Source organism: Diuraphis noxia, unplaced genomic scaffold (genome assembly GCF_037042655.1).
Source record: "Diuraphis noxia isolate RWA-SAM2 unplaced genomic scaffold, SU_Dnox_SAM2 contig0001, whole genome shotgun sequence".
In the NCBI taxonomy this organism is placed as follows: Eukaryota; Metazoa; Arthropoda; class Insecta; order Hemiptera; family Aphididae; genus Diuraphis; species Diuraphis noxia.
Genome location: NW_028301711.1, coordinates 72,621,455 through 72,643,941, shown reverse-complemented (window position 1 = coordinate 72,643,941; position 22,487 = coordinate 72,621,455). Strand labels below are relative to the sequence as shown.

The window sequence follows — 22,487 nt, the reverse complement described above, 5'->3', positions numbered from 1 at the left end:
AAATAAATTTCAGTAGTTACCTACCTATTATCATTGGTAATACTTAAGAGCTAAGAGTGGATGATTCGGACTCCATTTTTTTTAACTAACACAATAATAATTTACGACATTTGTGGACTACCTGAAAAAATAAGGGACTTCAGTATTCATATTTTTTCTTTGAAACTTCGCCACTGCCAATTATAATGATACACTTGTGTCCAGTATGAGAACAAACATATTTATTCATTACATTACGGCATAATATCTCGAACGTATACAAATCTTATTAAATGTAAGTGAGAATAAATACTTCAAACTTTATATAATATTATCATATGGTGAGCCACTAAACATTACTTTATATTCAGTCGAAAACTGTGTCATGTTCACATTTACCTGTGTATATATAGTCTTATACGTATACAGTTATGAAATAAATTAAATGCATATGACATATGTATATATATATATATATTTAGAAAGAAAGAAAGGGAGAGTAGATAGTGTTGTACTTACCAAATGGTATGAGAGGGTAATATTTAGTCTTGATGACGTCGAACAATATTGCGGAGTATTTTTTTAGATTAGTAAATAAATCGTTTTGCATGAGGTCTTTATAAAATTTGTCCAAGTCTTGTGTCATATTTTGTGTGTGTGCGTAATATGGTGATTGCATAAGTTCTTGCTGTCTCGCGTACAAAAATTCTACGGAGTCATAAATTCGTATTAATAAAAAAAAAATAACGTTCATTATTAAATGTGTTATTAACTTAATTGAATATTATCGTTGTATGAAAAACTCACGAATGACGTGTTTTGTAGCTGACACGAAAACAGCTTCGATGTGATGAAAAATCTGCACCACAGTTGGCTCGATGGTTTTTAAAACGTTGCTCCAATATGCAGCCACGGTGTTTGAAGATTCTTCCAACATACTTTCAACGTATCTTATGAACGATATATGAACGTCACGTATCAACTGGACAACAAAAATGCAGTTAGGCGTTGAGGTTTTACTTAAATCGAATAAAAATGTCTCTATTGTTTAATATATTATCAAATATAATAATATAATCAGCAAAGATATTTACTTTGTCATATTTAACCATGGAACTATTGATAAAGTCCGAGACGTAAACAAAGGCTTCGCCTTCCATCAATCGTTTTAACAGCTTACCAAATTCTTCGTAGGCCATTTTTATCTGTAACGAACACAATGAAATATAATAATTTTTATTAGAAGTATATGGTTATATTGCGTTACATTGCGTTCGCTGTAGCACCTACGTAAGCTATGTTTATTCTTGACCAACGAAATACAAACGTGACTCGTTTTTTATCAAACATAATGTAAACTTTAACATATTTAATATTTTTATTGCATTTTTAACGTCTTTTGGGCAGCTAAATCGTACAAATTTTTTACGTACACACATTAAAATTTTAAAAGTTTATACGTTATGCTTTTATTGTTTTATATAATTTAAAAATATTTTTTACTGTTTCTTAAAAAACTTATTCACAAATTATTTTATCCAATAATTATTTAATACAACCAATGTATAACCATATGAACTTATATACATAAGTTCCCAGATAAAACAACGGGGCCGAACTGCTATAAAATATTGTAAACCGGAGTTTTTAGATTCTGAGCAGAGCGATGAATGTATTGATTTTACCATGATGTGTGTTTTTTTTTTTTTTTTTTTTTTTTTTTTTTTTTTTTTTTGTCTGTCATCACGTTTTGGGGCAGTAAAAATGCTTCGATAAGGGAAAAACGGGAAATTTTACGCACACTCATTTTTCGACAAAATCGATTTTGGTTTTTGATGTAACTTTAAAACAAATGACCATAGATACATGAAATTTTCACCTAATGTTTATATAAGTATATTCTATCCACCATGCAATTTTCAAAAATGTTCGACTTAAGTTGAACTATTCATAGGCATTTCAAATTTTCGATCATTATTAGTTTTTTTTTATTTAATATCGATAAAAATTTATTTGTTAGGCAGAAAAGCTTGAAAATTTAATACAAGGCTCTTAACATATTGTTACAATAGCAGTTGAAAAATAAAAGAAATTCATAGTCACAATTTATAAATAAAACTTACTTTTATAAGCATTCAAAGTTTGAATTTTGACAAAATACGTAAAAATCACGATAATTCACAAATTATTTTAAGCTAGAAATTCATAAAAAATTTTCTTTTTAAATCTAAGATTTAAAAATTTAATACAAGAATCCTTACAAGTTTTTCAATCTTTATTACAAATAAAAATTCCACCTGAAATTCAAATTAAATTTTTATGAGCATTTGAAATTTAAATTTTTACAACATTGGATTTTCACTTTTAGCGATTTACTTATTTTGGTGTAACTCTAAAACAAATTACCACAGATACTTGAAATTTCGACTGAATGTTTATATAGGCATGTTATATATTTGATAAAATTTTCAAAATATTTAGATTTGTTTTGAGCTGTTTACTGACATTTTAATTTTTCAACTTTATTAGTTTTTTTTTTCTATAAATATCGATTAAAATGTATTTGTTGGGTAGAAAAGCTTGAAAATTTAATACAAGGCTTCTAACACATTGTAACAATAGCAGTTGAAAAATATTAAAAATTCGTAGGCACAATTTTTTTTTATAAGCATTTAAAGTTCAAATTTTGACTAAATACGTAAAAATTACGGCAATGTTCAAATTATCTTAGATAGAAATTCATAAAAGTTTTTCTTTTTAATTCTAAGATTTGAAAATTTAATACAAGGCTCCTAACGTATTTTTACAATAGAAGTTGAAAAATAAAAGAAATACATGGTCACAATTTTTTTTTATAAGCATTCAAAGTTTGAATTTTTACAACATATTATGTAAAAATCACGAAAATTCGTAAATTATTTTATGCTAGAAATTCATAAAAAATTTTCCTTTTATATCTAAGATTTAAAAATTTAATACAAGGCTCATTATATATTTTTACAATAGCAATTGAAAAATAAAAGAAATATATAGTCACAATTTTTTTTTATAAGCATTTAAAGTTCAAATTTTGACTAAATACGTAAAAATTACGGCAATGTTCAAATTATCTTAGATAGAAATTCATAAAAGTTTTTCTTTTTAATTCTAAGATTTGAAAATTTAATACAAGGCTTCTAACATATTTTTACAATAGCAGTTGCAAAATAAAAGGAATACATAGTCACAATTTTTTTTTTAAGCATTCAAAGTTTGATTTTTGACAACATATTATGTAAAAATCACGAAAATACAGAAATTAATACAAGGCTCATAATATATTTTTACAATAAAAATTGAAAAATAAAAGAAATGCGTAGTCACAATTTTTTTTATACAAGCATTCAAAGTTTGAATTTTGACAACATATATAAAAATCACGAAAATTCGCAAATTATTTCAAACTAGAAATTCATAAAAATTTTTCTTTTTAAAACTAAGATTTGAAAATTTTTAATAATCTATAATATATCCTAGACAGATAAACCGTCTTCGCTCAGAATCGTTTTTCGTATACAATGATATAATATCATTGGATTCAAATTTAATTCCATCCATTACAGTAACCCACTTGTAACCTACTGTACAGCAGAGCGACATACACGACTTACCCGCTTTTTTTTTTTTATTATTAATAATATACATAATCACTACAAGAGTATAAGCTAATTGACAAAAGGAAAATTGGAAATTTTGATTGAAGAAGCCACCCACCAATGACACTTTCGTATTTTAATTATTTTATTTTATACAAGTAAAACCGAAGTAACGTGGAAATTTTGTTATAGGTACAAACGCCATCGCCATAAACAATAATGATTCACGATGAGTTAATCTTACAATATTAGTTGAATTATTCCAAATCATATTTTATTACAATATTCAGAGCAATTGTTTGTGTTTCCGTTTTATTCAATAAATATTTATATTGCTTTTAATATTACATTTGTATGTAAAAAGATATTCGATTATAGTAGTTTTAATGTGTTTCTGAAAAAGGACTATATTCAAATATGCCAACCTCCAGGCCATTGATTTCACGCTGTGACGCGGTTCACTATATAATATTATTATTATGTACTATGCTTGTAACCACAAATAAAATAAATATAATAAAAAATAATAAATATTATATAGTTATAATATAATAAATATTAATATACCAAATTCTTGAACATTCAGAGTAGTTTTTCCTAAGTTTATTTTCCATTTGGCACATTACACATTATAGATAAAGGTACTAAAATTTGAGGTACATATTCAATAAACTTTTGTACTTTCAATGACAATAACTTTAAGGTCCGTCAGAAATAAACGGCACAGGCCAAACAAATATTGAAATATTCACATTAAATTATTGAAATAACTTTTTTTATTATTATTATTTCTTTCCAAGAAAAATGTTAGACAATTAAGTTTCCCAAATAATATTTTTTTAAATACAATACAATAATAAATAAAATGTTTATTATTTGTTTAAATACCTTACTAGATACTGTCCAAATTTGAACTTAAAATATCTATGAAAAAAAAAATCTTTGTTTGTATATTTTTCTAGTTGTTTTGGTTACAGTATGAAATAGGTAGATACTTATAAAAAAATATAGATTTAAATTTTCAATCCTCGGCTATATTTTACAAACTTTGGTGATTTTGATGAATTTTGTTAAAACTTTAAATTTAAATGCTTGTAAAAAAATCTTCCCTCTGTATATTTTTAATTTAGTAAATTATATGATAACAATTTATGGTTAGGAGAAACATTCCATTAAATTTCAAACTTTTTGGCTTGATAAAATTTTGTTAAATAAACTTATAACTAAAAAAATTGAAAATTGATCATGTCCTATAAATGCCTTTCAATAATTTAATGTGAATATTTCAATATTTGTTTGGCCTGTGCCGTTTATTTCTGACGGACCTTAAAGTTATTGTCATTGAAAGTACAAAAGTTTATTGAATATGTACCTCAAATTTTAGTACCTTTATCTATAATGTGTAATGTGCCAAATGGAAAATAAACTTAGGAAAAACTACTCTGAATGTTCAAGAATTTGGTATATTAATATTTATTATATTATAACTATATAATATTTATTATTTTTTATTATATTTATTTTATTTGTGGTTACAAGCATAGTACATAATAATAATATTATATAGTGAACCGCGTCACAGCGTGAAATCAATGGCCTGGAGGTTGGCATATTTGAATATAGTCCTTTTTCAGAAACACATTAAAACTACTATAATCGAATATCTTTTTACATACAAATGTAATATTAAAAGCAATATAAATATTTATTGAATAAAACGGAAACACAAACAATTGCTCTGAATATTGTAATAAAATATGATTTGGAATAATTCAACTAATATTGTAAGATTAACTCATCGTGAATCATTATTGTTTATGGCGATGGCGTTTGTACCTATAACAAAATTTCCACGTTACTTCGGTTTTACTTGTATAAAATAAAATAATTAAAATACGAAAGTGTCATTGGTGGGTGGCTTCTTCAATCAAAATTTCCAATTTTCCTTTTGTCAATTAGCTTATACTCTTGTAGTGATTATGTATATTATTAATAATAAAAAAAAAAAAGCGGGTAAGTCGTGTATGTCGCTCTGCTGTACAGTAGGTTACAAGTGGGTTACTGTAATGGATGGAATTAAATTTGAATCCAATGATATTATATCATTGTATACGAAAAACGATTCTGAGCGAAGACGGTTTATCTGTCTAGGATATATTATAGATTATTAAAAATTTTCAAATCTTAGTTTTAAAAAGAAAAATTTTTATGAATTTCTAGTTTGAAATAATTTGCGAATTTTCGTGATTTTTATATATGTTGTCAAAATTCAAACTTTGAATGCTTGTATAAAAAAAATTGTGACTACGCATTTCTTTTATTTTTCAATTTTTATTGTAAAAATATATTATGAGCCTTGTATTAATTTCTGTATTTTCGTGATTTTTACATAATATGTTGTCAAAAATCAAACTTTGAATGCTTAAAAAAAAAATTGTGACTATGTATTCCTTTTATTTTGCAACTGCTATTGTAAAAATATGTTAGAAGCCTTGTATTAAATTTTCAAATCTTAGAATTAAAAAGAAAAACTTTTATGAATTTCTATCTAAGATAATTTGAACATTGCCGTAATTTTTACGTATTTAGTCAAAATTTGAACTTTAAATGCTTATAAAAAAAAATTGTGACTATATATTTCTTTTATTTTTCAATTGCTATTGTAAAAATATATAATGAGCCTTGTATTAAATTTTTAAATCTTAGATATAAAAGGAAAATTTTTTATGAATTTCTAGCATAAAATAATTTACGAATTTTCGTGATTTTTACATAATATGTTGTAAAAATTCAAACTTTGAATGCTTATAAAAAAAAATTGTGACCATGTATTTCTTTTATTTTTCAACTTCTATTGTAAAAATACGTTAGGAGCCTTGTATTAAATTTTCAAATCTTAGAATTAAAAAGAAAAACTTTTATGAATTTCTATCTAAGATAATTTGAACATTGCCGTAATTTTTACGTATTTAGTCAAAATTTGAACTTTAAATGCTTATAAAAAAAAATTGTGCCTACGAATTTTTAATATTTTTCAACTGCTATTGTTACAATGTGTTAGAAGCCTTGTATTAAATTTTCAAGCTTTTCTACCCAACAAATACATTTTAATCGATATTTATAGAAAAAAAAAACTAATAAAGTTGAAAAATTAAAATGTCAGTAAACAGCTCAAAACAAATCTAAATATTTTGAAAATTTTATCAAATATATAACATGCCTATATAAACATTCAGTCGAAATTTCAAGTATCTGTGGTAATTTGTTTTAGAGTTACACCAAAATAAGAAAATCACTAAATGTGAAATCCAGTGAAAATCCAATATTGTAAAAATCTTAGATTTAAAAAGAAAATTTTTTATGAATTTCTAGTTTAAAATAATTTGTGAATTTTTGTGATTTTCACGTATTTTGTCAAAATGCAAATTTTGAATGCTTATAAAAAAAAATTGTGACCATGAATTTATTTTATTTTTCAACTGCTTTTGTAACAATATGTTAGGAGCCTTGTATTAATTTTTCAAGCTTTTCTACCCAACAAATAAATTGTTATCGATATTAATTTAAAAAAAAACTAATAATGATCGAAAATTGCAAATACCTATGAATAGTTCAACTTAAGTCGAAAATTTTTGAAAATTTCATGATGGATAGAATATACTTATATAAACATACGGTGAAAATTTCATGTATCTATGGTCATTTGTTTTAAATTTACATCAAAAAATAAAATCGATTTTTTCAAAAACTGATTGTGCGTAAAATTTCTAGTTTTCCCTTAATTTTATTTTTAGTTTGTTTATTCCGATATTTAGAAAAATATTGAGAATTTTTACTTTTGACGCAAAGTACCAACTAGATTCATTTTCTGATCGAACAAGGTACTGAAGTCGAAAATCGAAGCACTTTTACTGCCCCAAAACGTGATGAAAGACACAAAAAAAAATACAAAAAAATTAAAAAACACACATATCATTATAAAATCAATACATTCCTCGCTCCGCTCTGTATCTAAAAATTTAATTTAATTTCGATTTTAAATATTTAATATACACATTTTGTATTTTACACTGTAAAAAAACTAGTTCAAAGAATCGTTATTTGTTTTTAATGCACATAATTAAAAATTAAAATTTAATGCAATTAAAAAACTTAAAAAATTATAAGGATAAAAAATATTAAAAAACATTGATACCATACATCCATCACACACTAGCACACTCTGGTCTTGCTCGGCGACCCCGTCCATTTCCTTTGGGTCGCTATACATACATTACACACACACACAGGTCGGTTGGTGAGCAGCGGGGTATCGTGTATAACGCGCGAAGTAGCTTGGTGAGTTCCATGTCCCCGCACCCCCCCCCCTCTTTTTGGAATTTCAAAAGTAAGTAACTTTGGAATTTCAAAAGTAAGTAACTTTGGAATTTCAAAAGTAAGTAACTTTGGAATTTCAAAAGTAAGTAACTTTGGAAGGAGTTGAGCACAAACGACGGGATTAAAAGCACAAACCAACACAAACGAAGCACAAACGAATGGAGTTGATTTTTTTTGAAATTTCAAAGTGGAGGAGGCCGGGGATAGGGAGCTATTTTGATGACCGTTCGTTCCCGGCCCGTTCAATATTAAAATGTATGCCAATATTATAATATGATATAACTGATATTAGGTCGATAACTTATAAACTATATATAATATTATATAATCATATTTAATAATATACGCAGTATAATATACTACTTACATACGTACCTACCTTTTTTTAACGTAAAGGAACTTACATATTTACTTATTTTTTAACGTGTAGGAACTTACATTCGCCTAAAATATTATTATCTATACTAGTAACAAAGGCTAATTTCCAACTTATCTGAAAGTTATAAATAAAAAAAAACACGTAGGTACGTATGTAAGCATGCATGATAGAAGGGAATACTTATGAAATGGAATCTAACTTCAATTGGAATTAAATTATTTCACATTAACATAAAATAACAAACGTATATAATATGTAAATATTATTACCTATATTCAATATTTAAAAAAAATACTCTTTTAATTTACGTTTAACGATCAGCGTTAAATACCTAGTTGTATGTTCTGTAATAATTTATGTTTACATTTTAAAGTTTAATAATTAATTGTGAAGTTTAAATTGCAAGAAAATGTATATTAATAAAATCATGGATAATTCAAACAAAATCGATAATCTGAACGACCACTTTCGCCCAATTTCGTTCGAATTAACGAAACGCTATTTTAGTCCCTATGTAATAATTGGTGTTCTAATCAATATTTGTATTTTATATACTTATTTCAATCATTATTTTAACTAAGAAAACATTTTTTAAATATTGAATTTTAGAAGATGTAGATATAACATCAAAGTTAACTAAATTTATTAGCTATTTCTATGACAGACTGCAGGTTATGAAGTATATGCACCTATATATTATAATAGCTTTTGTATAAATAAAATATCACTCACGTTGTCGATAAACCAAACTATAGATTTCCTGATGGTTTGTCCAGTGTCACCTAACGCAGTCCATATTTCATTGACGATCTGCGGTAACGATCCCATTTTGTCCCTAAAAAACGAAACGAAACGAGTGAGTATATTGATCATCAATTATTGTTGCACCATACACGGTACGTAGGAAAGTACATGGTAGTACATTGCATAAACGATTTATTCAGTTTCTACATTCGTTCAACACTTACATAAATGACATGTCCTCCGTCATTGCAATGTACAGCCCGTGGATATCTTTCAAATAAAACTCGTTCGCATTGTAAGAATTATTGAACACCTTTCTGAAATACGCCAAATCTTCTTCTAGTACGTGGAAGTTGCTGCACAAATTATGAACAGTGTGAACAAGTTAAGAATAAAAAAGCTATTTAAAAAAAATTATTTCATAGTTCTTTATTTTTATTATTTTTTATTAATGTTTTTTTTTTTTTTTTTTTAATGAGAGCATCATACATTTTACATCATCTCATTTTGCATCACATATTTCTTGAAGTATTTCAATAATTAGGTAAAAATGAATCTTCAAACAAGTAGTTAATCTGTTAATATTTATTAGGTATTTGTAATAGCATTTGAAGGTTCGAAGTGTGAAAAAGATTGACACGGAATACGTCAAAAAATTTTGGTTTACTACTCTGCTCATCATTCATCAATACAATTTAATGAAGTACTTATTATAAGTTATAATTAATTAATTATTCGTTTAAAATTCGATATCCATGTCCCACAATACTCAAAAAATATTTATATTTCAGGTTATGGAATTAGAAGTGTATTTTCAGGAGTGTTATTGGTCCTGAAAAGGAACTGGATATCGAAGATGTTAAACGATATAATTATTATTTCCATAGTATATAATGCTCTAAAATGTAATTTATAAAACCTCGAGCTAAGTCTTTATAACATCTATAAATAACTGACTCAGATATATTATATCACTTACTAATTAACAGTTTTAAGTACTAAGTAGTACAGTTATTTTTATTTCCTGGCAGTTTTACTATTTGAACTTAACCTTATTTTATAAATAATCTATTAAATTGATATAACGTTTTAATATTTAAACAATTGTCTTTAAATATTTTATATACACGAGACTATCCATGACCTAACACAATTTATTCTACAACGATATTAATCTATATTGATAAACCTTGGTGAATCAAAATGAACCAACTTTGAGCACATTGAATTTATGCTTGAATAAGTTTAACTTCTAAGACAGGGTTATTTTATAATTTCTATGTCCTAATCAATAAACTTGATATTAAACTATAAAGCACGGCACTATATTAAGTGCATTTAGTATAAAAATTAAATTTAAAATAATTAAATTCAAAATATCACAAAGCTTTTCTCTTATTGAATTTCTATTATTTAAGGTCAAATAAAACGAAATTCACAATACCTTATATCGTTGAGAAATTCTTGTATTTCCGGTTTTGTATCAGCCCAAATGCCATTTGCAGTTTCCACAGTCTGAGATTTTATGTAATGTGTCCAAAACTCTGTTGTATCTTGAATATAACACCAAGTGCGGTTAACTGATGTACGTAACGCGTTCTAAATATGCACATTCACGTAAGCATATATATTAATATTATAACGCATTAAAATAATAATAATAATATATTTTAATTACCACAATATTGTCTTTTAAATCGATTCTCCATTCCAATGTAGAAGACAGTAATCTAGAATGGTTAAGACTTAAAGAAAATCCAACATCTGGAATAATTACATTGTCTTCGGTTCTCCATATGTTAAATTTAGCATGTTTACTCTCCAACATATTTCCAGACATAAACAATTGTTTTGTGGCGTCTAGAATATTTAATTTAAGTGGAAATAAGACACAAATTCAATGAATACATAAACAGGGATAACTAATTAAAAATATGTTTACAAAATAATTATGTTGTGAGTTGTTAAAATCAATAATATTTTTTATAATAGATGCCTGGTGTTTGAAATTTAATTTGAATCCATTAGACAATGAATTTATACACGTAACCTGATTTATTCAACTAGCATTAAATTTCACAATCATTTTGTATTTTAGCAATGAAATTCAACCAAAATACATTGTCCATTGTCTGATATTTTTATTTAGGTAAACGAATTCATAGCTCATTAAATAAAACAATAATTAAGTTAGTCTTATTCATAACAGATTGAAAACAAAACTGGTTTTAAAAGTATTAAAATTATAATATAATTAAAAGAATATTATATTAATTTGATATTATGTGATTTAAATATATTTTTCACCCGCCAGCACATGCATGTTCCAATATCAATTTAAGCAAGTCTATTACAAAAAAATATAGGTACAAGTATGAATAGTTTAATTATTCTAGATATTTGAGTTATTTATAGACATTGAGAATTGTTGCCTTTTAAAAATATGCTTTGTCAAAAGTTTGCAAACTAAATACATGGTTTTAAAGTCTTAAAGTTGTTTATACAACGTTATTAAGTTCAAATTTTTACGAAATTAATCGAATTGCAAAAATTAAGTTTTAATTGAGAACTTAGAAAAATGTTTAGTGTATGTCACATAAATTTATTATGAGACATGAATATTTTACGTTCAAATGTGGACGACATTCATATATTCAAAATGTAAAACGTAAAATAACTATTTATCATCAGATAATTTTTGTGGCTTTTCAATTATTCAGAGGTATAAAAATGTTAGAAAATTGAAATATTCCACTGTTACAGATACAATCTATTTCTATACACGATACAACTATCAAAAATATTTGGATAAATAATTGTTGACTATTTTCAGCATGAATTTATTGTTATTGTTCTACAGTTCCTCGGTAATAACTTATAAGTTAGGTATTATTAAGTAACAACAAGAAATATTAGTACGTATTTTTTTTTTTTTTTTTTTTGCAAAAATGTTAAGCAACAAAAATACAAAAATATAAATATAAATGTATGTTACTATGTTATTAGCGTATTCTTACGAATATAGGTTAAAAGCTTATCCACTAAAAATTATTATATTTATTTTATTGTGCATTTTGATTAATCGCTATTCATTGAGTTAAAACTTAACACATCTATTATAGTAAGATCATTCAATGACTAAGGCCACTTTCCATAATATAGTTAAGCGACTTTTCTAGCTATTTTTTTTAATTTAACAATATGTGAAAAAATTGAAAATATAATTTAACTAAATAATCCATATTATTGATTATGATATTTATCTTTACCTGGAGTGAAATTAATAACTAAATTAGTGTCTTTTTGTGGAATATTGATGTAAAATGTTCCAACAATATTTTGATCATCTCCTCTTCGTATCAGTCCATTCACATAATGAGTTCCTTGAAAATTACTGTAATTCCCGTAGATAAAAGTGGTATCGTGAATTGAATATTTCTAATTCACAATATCATTAATGTTAGTTTTTCTTTTTTATAGTAATAATTTATAATTGAAAATATTAACCTCGATTAGTATAGTTTTGTTAAAAAAATCTAATACACCTTTACCATCCCAATACTGATCTGGTAAGTATGCCCGTTTATAAGTAATATTGTTGTGGAAGTAATGAAAGAATTCTTGTGATTTAAAAGTACCAGCAGCGTCCAATTTAAATCTAAAAACAATTTTTATGCTTTAGGAATAATGATGTTTATTGTTGTTCATAATCTTTTTTGTTTTAATAAACCATTTATGAGTACATATTGTTGTCTGTGATTTCGTCTAACAATATTTGATTCATATCAATATTTTAATTGGAACAGTTATGAAGATCTTACTTCTCGTCGTTCATAAAGTCATTCACATAACTGATAATAATTAATAATTACCTGGTAATTAAATGTCTTCCTTTAAGGGATAAAAAGTAGTTTCGTTTAGACTTGACAGAATTGTTTTCAATCAAGCAACCTATGGTAAACTTTCGTCTTGAATCCAATGCATAATCGTATTCAGCATTTAGATCGAAGAGTATCGAGTTACCACGTGAATAGTTTCCTTTAATTGTAACGTTCTGAAACATATGATAAATACAGTTGGAATTAAAGCTATACGTAGGTTAAATTCATTGGATTAAATATTAAAATAATTGCAAAATCAAACAATTATCATGAAATTCAATTCTGAAAAACAGATATCGAGTGTTTTAAAATATTAAATATATAAAATAGTTGTATACTTCGTTGAAATTAAAATGCTCAAAAGAAATAGATTTAAGTGAGATGGGCATTTATTTACTCTTTATAATTATAGTAAAATATGTTGCATATAGCTACTAACTGCCTTACTATAACACAGCAATTAATAATTATGTTATATTATTCGTCAAACGGAGCACACTACATATTCTAGAAACAAATTTGTGTTTTATTTATAACACATTTATTTTTATTTTTTAGTCATTTTTCTGATTCGAATATAACGTTGGTAACTTTGATCTCTTTCTTATTCAAAAGAAAAATATAAAAGAAAAAGCCCATATAAATTAATATACTATCCATCATTGAGTACCTACTCGTATATATATATAGTATACAATTTATGAATTTAAACTCAATTATATTACCTACCAATTGGTTTAAAACTGTCTCCACACCACTAATATTTGCTAATCAGATGTATGAACAGTTAACTAGTTGACAAGTTTACCAGACAAAACTAGTGAATTTGAAAATTTGAGAAATTTAAATTATCAATAAAAATATATGAATATATTTAACTTAACACCAGACAACTGAAGTTGTATTTTTATAAGGAGATAACAAACATCTTGAGATCTAAACTCTTTTAAAGAAATTCGTAGAAGCTAAATAGTTTTATAGATAAAATAATTTATCTTGTACTCAAACAAGACTGACTACCTACTTACTACAATTCTAAGTTTATTTACTCTAGACGTCTTATGGTCGAATTACTTACTTTTTGAAATGAAGGGTGGAACAACAACACAGCTATACGATGTCTATTGACTTTAGACTCAAGTTTTCTCCAATCAATTCTATATCCGAGTACGTATTTATCGTCCGGCAAAGGTCTATGCTGTATTAGTGTCATCTGAGACATCAAATATTTAGTATCCGTCTCTATATCACTGATAATCGAGAAATTCCTCCTGGGATATGCTACGTTTATGTCGATTATTTTCCCGTATTCGCTAGGTGTCTTTAAACAAGTTCAAATTATTTCATTCATATAATTCAAAAATTAAATATATACCTATTTTGTGTCAGCACACAATCGGTTTTCTTTCTCCAAGAAACGCGAAAAATAGCAAATTATTGTTCAGCACAACACCAACTTTGTATTGTTAGTTTTAATATTAGAGTGGTCACTGGTCGAGTGGATTGACCTAATCAAACTTTAATTAAAAAAACATTTTTTTCATATTTAAATTTTTTTGCTATTGTACGATTTATTTTTAATTTTTCTGCAAATTATGAGTATACAAAATATTACAATTATTTTAAAATGATCATATTATATTTAAAAAAATTAAATACTTTAAAAGAGCAAACGTACGAATAAAGATAATGTTTTTAACTTTAAGTTTGATAATAGATTAATGCAGTCTAATATTAAATCTAACTAAGCAAAATTCTTCACCAAAAATTCACTATGTTGCGCGAGGATCAAAGATAGAAAATAAATAGTGAACTGACATCTTCTTGTCTCATTTAATTACAATCATGAACTACAAACCGAATTATGATAAGCGACCCTTAGTGCCGAGTTCATCCAAGCTTCGGGGTTCAGAACTATTTTTATATTTCTTGAATAAGAGTCATCATTATCGTCAACATAATGTGAATTGATCACAATGCTTCTGTTGAAATTGATCACTGCAAATAATTAAACGAAAACAACTTTTAATTATTTTTATTGATTTAAAAAAAAATGATTATCTATTATTCATATAAAAATTAAGTAATTTAATAACGAAAAAAAAACCAAATATCTGATAGGTTATCGTTATCTTAATAATAAATTGTATTAAACTTTTTAACATTTCACAATAAATTATATTAAAGTTAGTAGGTGGCCTACATGTTTTCAAAAAATGTTATAACTTTAAAATTAAAAACGTGGACGACCGTACTACAGTTAAAAATTTTGGTAAACTAAAAAATTCCTGTGTATCATAATACTAATTATAGCTAATATTATAGTAAATACAAAATATTTTGTACCCGTTTTATCTTTAAAGGCTTCGTGTGTTAATATTGGAATTTGAGATTAGTCGAAGATTTAATCGAATGCATAACGTATAATTATTTAATACCTTTTTTAATCGTAGGTATCTATTTAAAACGCTATGCTACACTTCTAGTGTTGTCATAAATATTATAATATAATCTTTCATTATGGTTTGTACCAGATTTTTATTTTATAATTAACAATAAGAATCTAATAATTCATCCTATATTAGTGATAAATATCAACGAAGCAAGCATATTTGAAACCAGGAAAATTATGTACATTGTAATAAATAATATGTATTATAATATATTGAATTCTGATAAGAATTTTGTCCCTGTTGATTATAATTTGATAGAAAATATTATCATTAAAAAAAAACACTTAGAATTGTATATTTAAATTTTCAACGTTATATGTTCAACATGCTTATAATATGTATTTGACACATAATATTGTCTTTTATTATTAGATACCAACACATTTTTAATTTTTAATATATATTCAGGAATCAACACATTTGCATTTTCAGTTATAAATTAAATTTACAGACTCGCTAATAATTTTTGATGCCTACCGATCTCCGATTACTTTAATATGATGTGCATAAACAACTGATTTGGAGTTTCAATAAAGATAATTTTAAAACTTTTTTGTTGTGTATTGTATTGTGTGTGGCTTTTTAAAAGCTTTAAATCGTTTTAAGCGTTTTTTTGGCGCATTAATTTTAATCGTTGTCAACGCGTCAAGCCCGGAAAAAAAAAGTAAAATATCGTTTTATTTTAATCGGATAATTTATACTCGTGAGGAGTCTGCAGTTCTACACCATGAGGTCTAAAAAATCCTCTATTTATCTATGTGAAATAATTTAAATCAAAATAAAATATTGATATTACTATCAAATTCGATGAGAATTTAACATAGGTACATACATAACTTGTAGGTATAGGTACAGTAGGTACACCATATAACAAAAGCGCTCTCATTGCATCAAATAATTAGTTTTAAACTTCAAAGGCATGCTTAATTATAATAAATTTTAAACAATCATTGTATATTTTTTTTTGTTTTAATCTATTAAAAAGTAATTAATTTACTGTTGGCTGCAATGGTACTTGTAATGTCAAACAATACCAATACGCAAATAATTCTCGGTAAGTTATTCAATAAATGCGAACTCGTACGTTGTTTACATGGAATTCATTAACATAGAATTTTTTCAATTATCCGAAGTGTAGTTCCAAACCCACGAACGGTAACTCTGAATCGATTACATAATATTTGTTTGAAAGCTCTAAATGTATATAGAACCATTGAAACAGTAGAAGTCGGAACGTATAAAGTAATAATATTATATTATATACTGTTATGTATAACTTTATTGTTTTTTTTTTCAATAGTGGTTCTTTTTTATTATTATAATTATTATTATTTTTAATATAAAAATGGCTTCTGTCGCCTTCGCCTTTTAAATACCTACAAAAATATGATATAAAATCAGTGCACGATGACAATTATTATTATTATTATTACGTAAACACAACGTCCAAACCTTTCAATGTATTTTCCCGGGCTATTTCGTATTTGTCTTGCAACATTTCCAGGGTCACGTTGAATTCGGTCTTGTTATGAAGTTTAAACACTTCCATACGCTTAAAGTCCTGAAACCCGATTTTAAAATATTATTCAACGTTATGATAACAACAGCTTTACAAATATTTCACTATATAGGTATGCTACTTGGGTTGCGATTAGGATGTCTCACTGACTTTTTTTATAGGGTTAAAATATATAAGCGAATGTATTGACGTTTGGAGAAAACATTAAGTATGATATATTATAAAACATTAAAAACTGACTCGAAGTTCCTAACATTAAAATGTATATTTTGTACGTAGATCGGCTATTACTGCTTATTCTAATGTGATAACAAAAGATAACAAGTTTAGAAACATCTCTCATAGGTTTTTGCGTATAACTCGTGGCATACATTTTTTTTCATTTTTTTTGTAACATATTTTTGTTCAAATATTATTTCTAAGAAATCATATTAAATACCAACCAAGTGGTTGAAATTTTTATTTTTTCCTAATTATTATTATTTTGTCAATATAGATAGGGGACCCGAGTCATGACCAGAGCGAAGCGTTTTTTTTTTTTTTTTTTAATGAGGGCCCAACGTCAAAAGTACAACAATTATATAGCTACTAATATTGTAACAAAAAAATTGAAAATAAATCTTAAAATTTATAGTTGAAATCAAAATATACCTTAATAGTATATTTTCTGTCTATTTATTGATTGATACAAGGAATACAAATATTAATAACCATATATGTGATAAAATATAATTGAAAAAATCAAAGAATTTATAAGCCTTGCTCTATGAACAACCTATTACAGAAAGAACGCCGAATACAGTCAACCGGAACAAAAATATAACCCGGAATCATTGCATTAGGCTGTATGCGCATAATTCTAGAATAATTATTTATATACTTTTGAAATTTATTTTATGCAAATACATGAATTGATATATTAATATTTCTTATATAATTAAGAAACTAATATACATTAACATGAAGTTTTTAGATCTTGACAAATTAATAATTGATTACAAGACTGCGTAAATTTTAAATGAAGAACACATTTTAAAACAAATCGGTTAAATGATTTATTATTTACGTAAATGCATATTGATAATTTATCTTTTACCATTTATATTTTAATGTAAGTTAGTAAAATTGTGTTAAAATTGGAAATATTCATCATACATTTTTTAATATCTTTATACTGGTGTGTGGTCGAAGAAAGAAAAGGGAGATAAAAATATGAAGCACATAGTCACACAATTACCAATATTTAATAACTACTATGTTGCTTGAACATTTGGGCCAGTAATGTTGTCTTTTGTTAAAGCTGATAAAATTAAATTGCGGCTCTGATTACTCACGGTTTTTGGAACGTCCACCGTAGCTACATGACCATCTTTATTCACCCTGTGGAGGTACCTCACGCCCAGTGGTAGCATTTTATTCTGGACCGTCACGTCAATGTCGTCATCAATAAAGTTGTTTTCGTATACCGTAAATTTTCTAGTAAAGTTTCCTTCGATGATTTTAATTTCATCGTACACGACTCTCGAATCTCCAATTATTTCTTTCGTCAAGTCCTAAATTGAATATTAATATAGCATTATAATAAATGTACATAATATTATCTTACAATGAATGGAATAAGGGACACTCATTTTGATTATTTGTATGTAACGAATGACAAGCTCAAAATACAATTAAGATTCAAGACACCCGGATCAATTATAGAAAGTGCATAGGGGTGTAACACGAATGCACGAATGTGTTATAATTCTGTCATTGGACCTAAAATTATATACGATAGAGTATTGATCGTTCATATTTTTGTGCATTAATTATTAATGATTGTTGTAATATAATGAAACATATTGATAAAAAAAAATGTTTAATTGTAAATGTATATATTTTTTTTTTAATCTATCTGTTACGTAGTACAATATACTATATGAATGATGAGCTGCACAACTGTAAATATAATACATTATAATTTATAAGGCTCCCGGTTATAAAGTTACATAAAAATAATAATTGAACACTTGATAATATTTTAAAACTACCTCCCCTATTTTATAGATTTTTTATGAATTAATTTTAAGTAGTTATAAATTATATTTTTATAATATAGTTATTTGTACATTTTTTAAATATAATATGTTTTTAATAAATATATGAGCAGACTTTAACAAACATTTCTTTTTAGTTTCATCTTAAATTATCTGGAAAAGTTTCGATTTAAAATTCAATAATTATTGAATTTGAATATTAAGACATTAAGTACTAATTTAATGATGGTTTTTGAAAAATTTGTCATGGAATTTTACTATTTCAGTCACAGATAATAGATTTCGCGATCTTAAACATGAACATGCATTATTGAATCTATGATCATCATTAATTTCAGAATTTTAGTTGACTTGGCTAGAAAGCAATTATTGGTAGGTATATGCTCTGTACCTAGTCTGTACGTATTCGGCATTGGGTACAATTATTCTATAACAGCGAACTTACTTCGTATTTGAACTCGAACCTACCGACGTGGTACTTCTTGTCGATAGGGAAATGCAAAAGTATTTCTCCTACGTTCAATATGCTGACTTCTTTCAGCGTCTTGGTTTTAGTAGCGTTCATCAGAGCACTATTGTGCGGCCAAAACACCTCAATATGTCGATGAAAGTTCAATCTGTCGAAAGCACACTACCGTTGTAATATTATTGTAACAACAGTTTCCGGTCTCAGAAGCCGGATGTGTTTACAAGCTTAAAAGTTAATTATATATTACGAGGTTGTGTCTGCAATGATGCGCAACGCAAAGTACGGAATGTTGACAAACGGCGTAGTTGTGTTAATGAACGATGTGAATTGGTCGAACGACTCGAAGATCACCATTGCTGATGTGATCTTGATTTCCGGTGGGTAAAATACTTCCAAACTGTAAATGAAAAAGATATATATATATTATATTAACATCTATAAAATGTTTTGTTCGTAACGTATATGCGCAAGTAGAGAATTAAATCAACCTATAAGCTTGAGCAGTTGAGTCAGAGCAGTTCTTTAATGGAAAGCTCAGTGTTGAAATTAAAACAAAAAATTCGTTTTCAGTGAAACGGACTATATGACCTACGCTAGTCTATATTATTCTATGGTATAGACTCTCTGCTTTTTATAAAAAGTCAAAATAATATTATCAATTTATATTTTTTACTACTTATTTTAATTAACTATGGTCTATTGAATGATGAACAATTTAAGACATTTCGTGATGATCATGTATTATGAACATATTTTTAACTAATTTAAGTACATTCACAGGGCATATTCAAAATTAATGTAACTTATTTATTGATAATAAGGTGCTTAATTTTCACTGGGGAAGGTTTAATTTCTCCTCTCCGCAGGCCCCCATTCTAATTGTACTTATACGATAATTTACTGGTTCTATTAATTTTATTTGTGATTTCATTATTTATTGTCATCACCACTATTTTTTATGCAACTTATAGAAGTATTAATCTGAATAAAAATGCATATATTATCTGACTGAAATTACTAATTTATATACAAGTAACCAACACATTACCTGCCCATACGTATTTCATATATGTATTTTAATTACATAGATATATTTTATAGACGATAATTGATTTTAAAAAATTTACACTATATGGAATAATTTATTTATATGAAATTTTATATATTGTCGAATGCCATGAATGTCTATTAATTAAACAAGCATTTTTGAATTCAATTGTTATTATTATTGTAATTATATCTTAAATAATATGAAAACAATTTCAAAAATCAAAGTTAAATATAAAAATGTCAATGATAATCTTTAAACTTTTTTTTCTAATAATTCTAATTCTTATAATATTTAAATACTGTGCCTTTACAGTTATAATATTAAATCACTGTTTATGTTGCATATATATTATATACATAACTCTCATACTTATTAGTATTTATTTGATTTTTTAATAATTAAAAATATGTTTTCACAAGTTTTATATGTTAACAACTAGAAATTAAAAATAAATCCTTTAAACTTTATGGTAAACTGATGATGAGCTTATTTGAACGAGATTTTTTATATTTGTAAAAATAATAATATACATTTTCATTTTTATTTTTCATAGCACGTATTTAAAATGTTTTATTTTATCAGCAGTGTAGGTAGGTAATCTACATATTTGATATTTCAGATGCACTGAATATTATTATTATTATTATTATAAGTTATGCACGTATGGTATACCTATATAAAATATTATTTATAGAAGCTTCATTGAACATTATTTTTTAATATTATTTCAATAAATTATCGTCTGCTTTTTTATTCTCGGTACAAAAATGCATTTAATTTTTAACTCTGTGACCTCAAAGTTTCTTTTTTATTATTATTCGACTTGGTAAATTGTCTGGCTTTGATTTTGCGAAATTCGTGAACATAATATTATTACAATAACTTAACAATTACATTCCTATTCAAATTTCACATTAGTTATTTGATATTTCTTATTATACTCGTATTCTTTGTACATTTTTTAGACGATAATAATAATAAGGTTAGTGATTAATAAGTGATCCCAAAATTCTAACAATACAATTTATATTCAATAACATTCGCGCATTTATACTCATAAATTTTTTTTTTTTTTTTTAAATAGAGGTTTCATTAATCTAATAACCATAAAAGCCATAAAAACCATTCAAAATATTAAAATGAGACATTATTCTATGACAACATATTATAGTATGTTATATTTTAATAAATATTTTTCATAATTTTATTATTTATAATACTACAATCAAATCTAATATCCAATATTTGCATACAATTAGCGTGTACCAATTCGATTATAAGATGCTGATAAAAGGTATTCCTATATTAATACAAGTGTAACTATTACAAATGTCCACTATATAATAAATTGCATTAATGATGATATCTATGTTCATATAAAAATAAACAACAATAATAAGAAGAATTTTCGTTGTTTTGAAAAATTTTTATTCCAAGTTACTATTTAGATTGAAATAGATTATTATTTTTTTTTATAAATATTATAAATAGTAAAAAGCAAAAAAAAAAATCGCATTAACCAAAATTATTACTATTATAAATTTTAATTTTACTTTACGTGTCTAATTTTATGAGTTTAAAAAGAATCCAAATCAACAATAAACTTCATAGAATTATAAAAACCGATCAATGTCACTATCATAATATAATAACTTTTACATATTATGAAAAATTAATTTAACTTACTTGATATTATGTGGTTTGTTTGGTTTTTTGTATACTAAATTAGAAATGTGTCTGTGCTTAAGGAAACTCGCGTCAAACACATTATGTATTTCGTAAAACTTTTCCATTGTCTTACCACTGAACGTGTCAACCAAAAACACGCGGTTTTCCGTCCTGTACGCCCACGTCACCAAACCATTTATTTTCTCGTTCCAGAGAACCTGCGTCAAAAACATTCGTACATGTTTAAAACTGTCCGCCACAACAATGGCATCGTCGGCATCGTTGTCCGTCAT

The 22,487-nt window shown here is 25.8% G+C and overlaps 1 protein-coding gene and 1 pseudogene across 1 annotated transcript in view; one reads left to right on the top strand and one right to left on the bottom strand.

Moving 5' to 3' along the window:
• LOC149061615 (uncharacterized) overlaps nucleotides 1-22,487 on the top strand; it is a 587,539-nt pseudogene that overhangs the window by 219,748 nt on the left and 345,304 nt on the right.
• Apoltp (Apolipoprotein lipid transfer particle) overlaps nucleotides 1-22,487 on the bottom strand; it is a 124,495-nt gene that overhangs the window by 55,875 nt on the left and 46,133 nt on the right. Inside the window, exons 44-60 of the mRNA XM_089218145.1 lie at nucleotides 22,213-22,412; nucleotides 19,723-19,872; nucleotides 19,452-19,623; nucleotides 18,302-18,520; nucleotides 16,901-17,009; nucleotides 14,854-14,993; nucleotides 14,074-14,316; nucleotides 12,987-13,168; nucleotides 12,622-12,772; nucleotides 12,384-12,552; nucleotides 10,793-10,974; nucleotides 10,559-10,713; nucleotides 9,339-9,470; nucleotides 9,103-9,205; nucleotides 1,074-1,184; nucleotides 787-961; nucleotides 499-687 (exon numbers count right to left, since the gene is read on the bottom strand). Of these exons, the coding sequence (XP_089074271.1) occupies nucleotides 499-687; nucleotides 787-961; nucleotides 1,074-1,184; nucleotides 9,103-9,205; nucleotides 9,339-9,470; nucleotides 10,559-10,713; nucleotides 10,793-10,974; nucleotides 12,384-12,552; nucleotides 12,622-12,772; nucleotides 12,987-13,168; nucleotides 14,074-14,316; nucleotides 14,854-14,993; nucleotides 16,901-17,009; nucleotides 18,302-18,520; nucleotides 19,452-19,623; nucleotides 19,723-19,872; nucleotides 22,213-22,412 (2,782 nt within the window). The remainder of the gene's footprint in view (nucleotides 1-498; nucleotides 688-786; nucleotides 962-1,073; nucleotides 1,185-9,102; nucleotides 9,206-9,338; nucleotides 9,471-10,558; nucleotides 10,714-10,792; nucleotides 10,975-12,383; nucleotides 12,553-12,621; nucleotides 12,773-12,986; nucleotides 13,169-14,073; nucleotides 14,317-14,853; nucleotides 14,994-16,900; nucleotides 17,010-18,301; nucleotides 18,521-19,451; nucleotides 19,624-19,722; nucleotides 19,873-22,212; nucleotides 22,413-22,487) is intronic.